This window comes from Chanos chanos, chromosome 6 (genome assembly GCF_902362185.1).
Source record: "Chanos chanos chromosome 6, fChaCha1.1, whole genome shotgun sequence".
In the NCBI taxonomy this organism is placed as follows: domain Eukaryota; kingdom Metazoa; phylum Chordata; class Actinopteri; order Gonorynchiformes; family Chanidae; genus Chanos; species Chanos chanos.
In genome coordinates this window covers 37,777,058-37,787,057 of record NC_044500.1, presented here as the reverse complement: position 1 = coordinate 37,787,057, position 10,000 = coordinate 37,777,058, and the positions used below count along the sequence as shown (strand labels likewise).

The 10,000-nt window shown below is 42.9% G+C and overlaps 1 protein-coding gene across 1 annotated transcript in view; it reads left to right on the top strand.

Annotated features, from left to right (window-relative positions):
* Positions 1-10,000, top strand: part of ppfia4 (PTPRF interacting protein alpha 4) — a 64,696-nt gene that overhangs the window by 53,035 nt on the left and 1,661 nt on the right. The window contains 14 exon segments of the mRNA XM_030776129.1: positions 499-725; positions 1,213-1,441; positions 1,978-2,013; positions 2,270-2,400; positions 3,612-3,808; positions 3,976-4,057; positions 4,669-4,750; positions 4,968-5,168; positions 5,756-5,818; positions 6,347-6,373; positions 6,855-7,030; positions 7,344-7,441; positions 8,106-8,281; positions 8,628-8,696. Of these exon segments, the coding sequence (XP_030631989.1) occupies positions 499-725; positions 1,213-1,441; positions 1,978-2,013; positions 2,270-2,400; positions 3,612-3,808; positions 3,976-4,057; positions 4,669-4,750; positions 4,968-5,168; positions 5,756-5,818; positions 6,347-6,373; positions 6,855-7,030; positions 7,344-7,441; positions 8,106-8,281; positions 8,628-8,696 (1,794 nt within the window).

Genomic DNA, 10,000 nt, shown 5'->3' with positions numbered 1-10,000 from the left:
AACCACAAAATGTGTTTAAACACTGTTCATATGTTTATGCTGCCTGCAATCTATAACCAACATTTCAAATGATTCCCTTAACTCATGGTCTCACTCAAGCGAGTCTTATTCTACTGTCCTTGTGTTCGTTGGCTGAGTGGTTCACTCAATCTCAGATATCTTTCTCTTGCTCTTTTTTATTAACTTTTGCTTCGTTGGACATGATGTTAACTGTAAGTTACTTATGTCATGTGTTATTTTCAGACGTTCTTTGGCACAAAAGCCCTCTTTAGTAATATATAATCACACAGTGCTAATCTTATTCACCTGTTTAATGAATCACATAAGAACTGACATTTTTAAGCATGGTTTGTGCCTTATTGTTTATTTATGTCTCTCTCAGCATGGTGTTCGGCGTCTTTGTGAATGAATATCTGTCCCACATGTTTGTTCGTATCCGTGTGTGCGCGTGTGTGTGTACGTGTGTGTGTGTGTGTGTGTCTGTGGCCCGTACTACAGATACAACCGATGGTGGAGCAGGATTGGGAAAGATCTCAACCACCCAGTCTGAGGGCCAGTCGCTCCCATCTGATGGAAAGCGACCCTGAGCTGTCAGACCTGGACGACGATGACCGAGAGACCATCTTCAGCTCGGCCGACATGCTGTCCCCCAGCGGTCACTCAGACGCTCAGACGCTGGCCCTCATGCTGCAAGAGCAACTGGACGCTATCAACGAGGAGATCAGGTGAGGGGAGAATGGATACAACCCTGATACATCAAATGTTGTAAATACTTTTCCAACTGTTGAAACAGGTTTACTAGCTCAGAATGTGTCCATCTCAAGCTCACAAGTTCCCTTCTACCGTTACATTGCTTTCAGTTCTGGTGTATTTGTACTTTGTTGGTGTTGGAGAATGATACGTATGTATTTACTCACCGCACAAATCCTGTGATACTGTGAAGCACACTTTTCATAGCGAAGTGGCTTCTACAACAGACAGGGTAAAAATAAACATCTATCTTGACCCTTAAGTATCTAATAACACTCCAGGCCCTCAGGCAGGGTGTGTTAGGACAACTTGGCTTCTCTCCTTTTCCTCCATAACCATCTGGAGACTTTCCAGGGACTCAGATCTATTCAGTGTTTCTGAAGGAGTCTGCAAAAAAAAAAAAAAAAAACTGTCTTCCGAGAGCAGTGACTGTGATGTTCCGTCTGTGTTAATTCCGCTTAGGATGATCCAGGTTGAGAAGGAGTCGGCGGAGTTGCGGGCGGATGAGATCGAGAGCCGGGTGAATAGTGGCAGCATGGACGGCCTTAACGTCACCCTCAGACCTCGTTCCTCCATCCCCACCTCCGTCACCGCCCTCTCCCTGGCCAGCTCCTCTCCTCCTGTCAGCGGACGCTCCACACCCAAGTTTGCCTCTCGGACTGCTGCTCATGAGCTGGGAATCATGACGTTGGTGAGACGGAACCTCCAACAACTCCATACAAACACATGCATTGTTATGACCTCACTGTGTTTTCTCTTCTAAACATACATGCTTGAATTGTTTGACCATGTCTATTAATTTCTTATATTATAAACCCTGGCATGCCAATTAGCGTCTGACTGCATGGCATTTACCTGATCTAATCCCAACTCTGGTATCCTGATCTAGAACGGTCATCACTGAAAACTGTGACGTAGCTCTCTGCGAATGAACCGTGGAACTCTCCAACTCTTTTTTTTTAAAGATTAAAGTTTGAAGTTCTCAGGTCGTACTTTCATGCTCATTTCCGTTCTTTCATTTTGTTTGAGGACGCATGCGTTTCTGCCTTTCTCCTTTAGTTTTCACACAGCTTGCTCTCTTTTATCCCTTGAATTATGACAGAGTGTAAGTTCTGCCTAAGCATTCGATTTAATGCACTTCTCTGTGGAATATGTAAATGGAATATTTAATCGCCTGTCTGCTCTGTTGCTTGCATCTCTTCTTTGTCTCTCCGTAATGCTTACCAGCCTAGCGATTTAAGAAAACACCGCAGGAAAGTCATAGTAAGTTTCTATTACTTATCTTAGACTAAAGTTGGAAACCTTCAATGTATTTCTGACGATTAAATATGTAACAGCCATTTGCAGAGAGTGGGGTGGGATGGTTGGCTGAGGTGAAGGTTTGGGGCTGGCATTTTGTTTAATGAACACCGAAGTGATGAATGTGTGTTTCTCAGGTGTAAGGGTATAATTTAGCATTATTGGCTCAGTTCATATTGAAAAAAGTGTGGGATATTGACATGTGTTTACTGTGGCCCAGTCTCCAGTAGAGGCTCGCGAGGACAAAGCCACCATCAAATGTGAAACCTCACCTCCCTCCTCTCCGCGTAGCCTACGTCTGGAGCAAATGGGCTTTGCCCAGCTGACGGGCAGCCTTGAGGATGGACGAGGGTAAACGCACACACGCATACGTACACCTTACTTAACTTTCACGCGCCCCCTCCCCCCCCCGGCCCGGTTTCCCGGCATGCCCTTCGCTAATGCCCTTTTTCCCCGTGATTGATCTTCTTGGAACTCTGTCAATTAATTTAATATTCTGCGCCCTTGGGGGGGGGGGGGGGGGGAGCTGCTAACTGCCACTCCTTCTTATTTTCATACATACATTCATTCTTTTTTTTTTTTTTTGCCTATGATCTGCTGCCACACAGTCGCTCACATAAATGAAAAATGACTTGAGTCTTTATCTCTAATATCTGTCGTCTAACACATCAGCGTTTTTTGCTCTGATTCATGAAGAGGCGCCTCCGCAGCCCTCGGTAAACACTAAACATTTCATTATACATTTCTCACCACCAACCCTACGTCCACTAACGACTGATCTAAAACAGAAGCAGTAATAAATAGGTAATAATTCAGAAGTGATCGATGGAACCGTCGACATCCAGTGAAGAGCATAGCTTTTAGATATTAATGGTATATTAATGTATCGCGCACAGTAACAGGGTGTAGAGGCATCCGAGCTTTGTGTGGCTGCATTGTCTTTTTCCTCAAGGTAATTTCACCTTATCTAGAGGCCTTTTTTCCCACAGCAAATCACTCTAAAGGATAATTATTGCCTGTGGTTACTTATCTAAGCTTTTTTAGAGGGTATCCCTTGTCATCAGCCAGCCTCTTTAAAAGTAGACTCTTGCCTTTTGACACTCTCCTGATATAATGACAGGACATCATTATCAATGATAGGATGAAGTGGAGGAAAGAGGAAGTCATCCTGCTCTTCTCCACTGCCCACAGTAATAAACCTATCCTCTGATTAGCCCCGAAAGAGGTCCAAGAGCATCCTACAAAATATTAAAATTCAGAACTTTTGTATAAAATTGATTCTAGAAATTACTGCTGCCCCTGTTGGTACATGAAATTTGCACATGAAAAAACAGACAGATCGGTAATAAGAATCAAGAGAGTTTTGCCAATTAAGAGATGAAGATGGATTGAAGTTATTAGACATCAGACAAGAAAAGATCCGTCATGTCTAACAAGACACAGTTTTGCCAATGATGTCTTTAGAGATTTACAGGAGTAAGTATTAGGTAATTGTCCAGGATGATTACAGTGGTATTACCATTAATGTGTATTCAGGAACAAGAATGTGAAAATCTCTGTAGAGATAGCCCAGCTCTGAGTAGCAATAATACCAATATAGTCCAATGAAGGTAACGGCCATGTAACGTCCTATTGTTCAGGGGCAACAAAAAGAAGGGCATCAAGTCCTCCATTGGCCGTCTCTTTGGCAAGAAGGAGAAGGGGCGTCTGGATCAGCCAATGGGCAAGGACGGACAGATGACACCTCCTGTCATTCCAGGTTCTACCACAGTCCCTCCCACACCTTTGTCCATATGATATGAGGACCATTTGGCCGTAAAATGATTGTCTGCTTAAAGCGGCATTATGGCTGTTGGCGATTAAGTAAATGATTGCTTTCTCTAACGTCCTTGGGTCTACATGTTGTGTGTTGTTCTGGAATTGTAGATTTTGAGATGAGCATTGGAGACACCATGACCCTGGGCAAACTGGGCACTCAGGCGGAGAAAGATCGCAGGATGAAAAAGAAGTGTGTCCCTCCATGTCTCTCTCTCTTTCTCTCTCTCTCTCTCTCTCTCTCTCTCTCTCTCTCTCTGTATCTAACTAGAGGTATAATTGGGGAGTGTGTGTGTGTGTGTCTGAGTTAACCTAACCCCACACACATGACCTGAGCTGGGTGGCATAAACAATATCTGTCATAATCTGTAGCTGTCAATCATAAGAGGCCAAAGTGTTCATATCCCAATGTACAAGGCAAGAAGTGCAGCTTAATTCTGTGTTTTTAATTGTGTCTCAGTATTATATATTTGTATAACATGTTATAGCCTCACTTATATCACAACATGAACTATAATATAGGTTTGAAAACTTTTCTCACTTGTAAATCTTATCTGGCAACTGAAACCAAATACAGAATGAAAATACCTAATAAACCATGACTATTAAAATGAAAAAAGTTATTTGAAAAGAAGAGCTGGGGCATAAATGGAACTCGACTGAGACACAATCTTGATATGACTACGTAAACATGATAGAGAGTGAATGAGCAGGCGATTCAGTTTTTACGTTATGTGCACAGACAGACTACACACAGATCTGTGTCCTCTCTCTCTCTCTCTCTCACTGTCCTTCCTCTGTAAGACATGAGCTGCTGGAGGACGCCAGGAGGAAAGGTCTGCCTTTTGCCCAGTGGGACGGGCCTACCGTCGTCTCCTGGCTGGAGGTACATCACACATCTCACTGAGTTTCCTACTGTTAATGAGGAGAAGGAGGAGGAGAAAGAGACTAATTATGAAGATGATTATAATGATAGTGATCATGTTGATGAAGATGATGGTAATTATAGTGATGATAATGATGACTCACATTGCTACTGATGATAATAGGATTTCTTTTTTTTTTTTTTTCCCGTTGATGATATGCTCTGTGACATTTCCCAGCTGTGGGTGGGCATGCCAGCCTGGTACGTGGCAGCCTGCCGTGCCAACGTCAAGAGCGGTGCTATCATGTCGGCCTTATCAGACACAGAGATTCAAAGGGAGATTGGCATCAGTAACCCTCTGCATCGGCTGAAACTCAGACTGGCCATTCAGGAGATGGTGTCGCTCACCAGTCCCTCGGCTCCACTCACCTCACGCACAGTAAGAACATTGTCCCGGACCCGGACCCGGACCCGGACCCGTTTGCGTTCACAGATGCCCTTTCCCCCTCCTCACAAAAGCTACCTCACAGACAACTCCAGAGAAAATTTCTGAAAGAAATTATTTAGCCATATTATAACTGTCACAAGTGAAACGACATTGCTGACTGCGGGTCTACACGCATAGTAAAACTGCATCTTTCTCATGGAGTTTCCCCTCACCTTTCACTCTCCCTCACTGGTACATTTGATTAACTATGTTTGCGTTCTTTATTGAATTAAGCTGTCTTATTGAGCCATGTACAACTCTCCGTGATGCTGTAATTTTTCTCTGTTTGCGAATGCCCTTGTTTTAGCTTTTTGGGCTTACTGAGATGTATCCTGATTAGATCTCTTTATGATGCATAGCTTTAAGCAACACAAAATGCAAATTAAAAAATGTTCACTTCCAGGAACTGTTTCTTGATATAGAGCCTGTCACACTCCCTCTTGTACCACCACTAAATACACTATACGTGACCGATGGTTTGTCTGTGTGTTCGCGTGTGCGTGCGTGCGCGTGTGTGTGTGCGCTCCCTCTCTGTGCAGTCGTCCGGAAATGTGTGGGTGACTCACGAAGAGATGGAGAACATGGCAACCTCTACCAAAGCGGTTAGTCCATATGGGTGACACCCCTGCCCCTGCCGTGCCATGCATATGCCACACTTCCTCTGCCCCCCACCCCAAACTCAGCCCTCTAACCAACATCACTGCACTGGATCTCTGCATGGCTCTGGTTGAGTTTTTTTTTGTTTTTTTGGGGGGGGGGGGGTTGTTTGTTTTTGGTCCATGTGCGTGAATGTGTTTGTTTGTTTGTTGCGTTTGTATGATTAAGCTGAATTGCTAGTATTTTTTTCAAGAGGCTATATCTACTTTGAGTGTTTTAACTCTATTTTAGACACAACTATTTGCATTTTTTTTTTTTTAGTATTTTCGAAGACTAACGCCTTTAAGTCTTTCCTTTCTGGTCAAGGAGAGGCCTAACATTAGTCTTTTTTGTGGCTGCTGCTATGCGTTTCATGTGCTTTGAGTGATGGCTAGCAATACGTTGAGCTAAAGAGACTCTGCTGTGTGTGAGCTGAACACTAACCTTCTCTCCTTTGTGCACTAATATGCTGTCACACTGGGACTGACTGACAGGAAAGTGAGGAGGGCAGCTGGGCTCAGGTGAGAGAGAGAGAGAGAGAGAGAGAGAGAATGGAAAGAGAGAGATAGGGTTTCTCAATGTCTTCTCTAGCTGTCAAAAAATCACCAAAAAGGCCTACTGCTTCTACACAAAGACCACCACCATCTTTCAGAACCCTCCTTCCGTAGATACCCAGACTGTGTCTTAGATAGTAGCATAGAATGCACATAAAAAAAGTACACTAAACTTGTTGTCTACTCTCTAATGTGTCGTCTCTAATGATTACCACACAAATTGAGTCTGTTTATCTTAGGTTTTTCTTAACCGGCCTTGATAAACAGGATGGGGATATCATTGGGAATTGGCTAAAGGGATTAGTCTCACTGTAAATAAGGTCTTTAATTAAGAGGTAGTTTGTCTTGTGTAATGCCTTGTAATACTGTGGATTTCTTTAAGTAAAGAGATTGAGACAGAAGAATAAGACAGATAGGAAGAGCTTTGACCTATCTCCATTCTGCACAGACACTGGCATATGGAGATATGAACCATGAATGGATAGGGAATGAGTGGCTGCCCAGCCTTGGCCTGCCCCAGTACCGCAGCTACTTCATGGAGTGTCTGGTAGACGCCCGCATGTTGGACCACCTCACTAAGAAGGATCTGCGAACACATCTCAAAATGGTTGACAGCTTCCATCGGTGAGCAAGGCCAGCAGCTTAGCAAAGCATGAGCTATTTAGTCATCTCACCTTATAATTATCCTCCATTTGACTCTGTGCTTACACTGAATGGTCTATCATTGCACTGTCTACAGCTCTAGCATAGAACTATGTCATATAGGCTATAGTGATAGATGAGAAATACATTTTTGAAGTAGATTTTTGAATAGTCAGGTAAACGCTATGCTATCAATTGAGAATGTGCTTAGCACTTGTGATATTTTTCATTTGAATGATATGTGGAAGTGTGAATTAGAACAATGTGTCTGTGTTTTGTTTTTGAATGTAAACAGGGCCAGTTTACAGTATGGGATCATGTGCTTGAAAAGACTCAATTATGACAGGAAAGAACTGGAGCGCAGGAGAGAAGAGTGCCAACATGACATCAAAGGTGAAATCATGGTCACATGGTATATTTAGAGTTCATTTATATTTATTATGTCAGTGAGTTTTACTGTTAGTCCACAGTGCCTCCATTGTAGTATAGTGGCAAATGGAACGTCCTTTCTCTGAAGAGGTAGGGACATCTAGTGGTTAAAAGAGGGAACTGCTTCATTTAAGCTAGATCGAGTAAGGTCAACAGCTGAGCTGTATGGTGTCAAATCCATTTAAAGAATCGGCACCCTGGTGAACTTGAGCATGCCACATGAACTTGACACAGCTGTCGTAGCCTTTTATAATCTTTCTCCCCTCCTCCAGCCTTAAACAGAGACACACACACACAAACACACAGTACTTGACAGGAGAATCTTAGTACCCAGCTGTGTTCAGCGATCAGTCAGAATGTGGCTGTGTGTGTGTCAAGTTGTAATTGTTGTAATGGCACTGAAGCTGCACGATTCTTCATTCTTGTTCATGTATGCTGGGGATGTTTATCCCTTGGAACAATGATAAGCTCTTTTAAGGGTTTAATGAGCTGTTAGAATGTCTACCACTGTGAATATGCACTTTTTTTTCTGGATGAAATTCTCTTATATTATTATGACATCTGAGCTGAAACATTTGGGCTAGAACTGAAATTGAAGTCATGCTCTGTGTGTTTTGTGGCTTTGCAGACGCTCTGGTATGGACCAATGATCAGGTGATTCAGTGGGTGCAGACTATTGGCCTGAAGGAGTACAGTAATAACCTGCTGGAGAGTGGCGTTCACGGAGCTCTCATAGCCCTAGACGAGACTTTTGATTACAGCAGTCTGGCCTTGATCCTGCAGATTCCTATGCAGAACACACAGGTGCGACAGGCAGCACATAAACACACAATCACAGACATAAACATGCGTGTGAACACACACACATACACTCACACACACAAAGAACTTATCTACTTACCTCCATCTAGGACCCTTACCTTTAAAGACAAAGACTGTCTAAAGTCACAGACAATGAAACTGATTACTATTACAAACAGACTAAATATGTCAGTAAACTAGCAATCCTAGAACCTGTGGACTGATGATATTGTTTTGCTGTAACATGCTGAGTTAAAGGGCGTCACTCATTCATTTGCCAGTTCCAGGCCAATTTTCAGAGCCTCTTTACTGTACTTGTTACATCAAATCCCTATCTCCTGTTTCTCAGGCCAGGCAGATTCTGGAGCGGGAGTTCAACAATGTCCTGGCTTTGGGCACCGACCGCAGACTGGATGAGGTGAGTAGGGAGGGTAAAGTTTCATTTGGAGATTGGCTTAGCGTTTTAGTCAGGATTAATCTTAAGGCTGATGTTATGGTAATGGCTGTTGTAATATTTAACAGTGGACAACTGCCTTGTGTTATACTAATAGAGTATAAATGTTAAATCATATTTGCACTGTTGATATGAGGTTTGAAATGTCATTAGCATACACATAAAGTCCCTATGCTTGCTGTTTAATTTTACAAGAAAGTGTTTGTAAGTTCCCCTTCCGTTATCTGCACAAATTATATTTTTTTTCCATGTTCATCTTGCTCCATGTCGACGGCTGGATGTCATTAAAGCGTTCTCTGATAGCTGTCTCCCAGTCCTTAACCACTGTTAGCCAGAGTAGAGAAATTTTCCCTTCCACAGTACCCTAAAGTAAATTATTGCATGTTGTTAAAGCTGGACTTCAAGTCCAGACCAAATCAGATCTATGTCTAATCTGTCGTCCACAAAAATATGTTGTTGAGAAATTCTCTCACTGGGAGAGCATAACAGTCGACATAAACGTATACAGAGGGACTTTGTGGCCAGTAGTATAGTTAGAGACTTAGTATGGCTTTGGGCCACCACAAGTAGCCAAAGGAGCTTTAGTGTGCCCTGGCATAGACTCCACCAATATCTTATGCGGATTCTTCAACAAGAAATTCCATTATGTTTGGTTGATGGGGGTAGAAGCAGCGTCTCCCATAAGTGTTCAGTTGGCTTCAGATATGGTGAAAGAAACAGCTACTCCAATATCTTGTGGGGTTTCCTCAACAAAAAATTCCATTATGTTTGGTTGATGGGGGTAGAAGTAGCGTCTCCCATAAGTGTTCAGTTGGCTTCAGATATGGTGAAAGAAACGGCTGTGGTACATGGTGTGCATTGTCACGCTATTCAAACCGTTCAGTGACCACTCCCATCTGGTGGACTGGGCAACGTCACCCTGGAAGAGACTCCTCCCATCAGCATAAGTCTGCTTTACCGCTGGATGAACACGTTCATTCTGAATGGCATTGTTTTTATTTGCATTTACCTTTGCCTCTGAAGCAGTGAGTGGACCTCTAACCGTGCTAGAGAAAATTTGAAAAACCAGAAGAACGTAGCTCACTGCATAAGAGAACTGCTAGAGTCTTTCCCCAGGGGAAACAAACACTCTCAGAGCTACAGATTTTTAATACAGTGTGTCGTACATACAATTGTCCACTAAATTATAAAAAGGGGGAAGGATGAATCATCTCACCATGAAACTTTTTTCACTGCTCAGTAGATCATTGATCAAATTCTGTGCAATG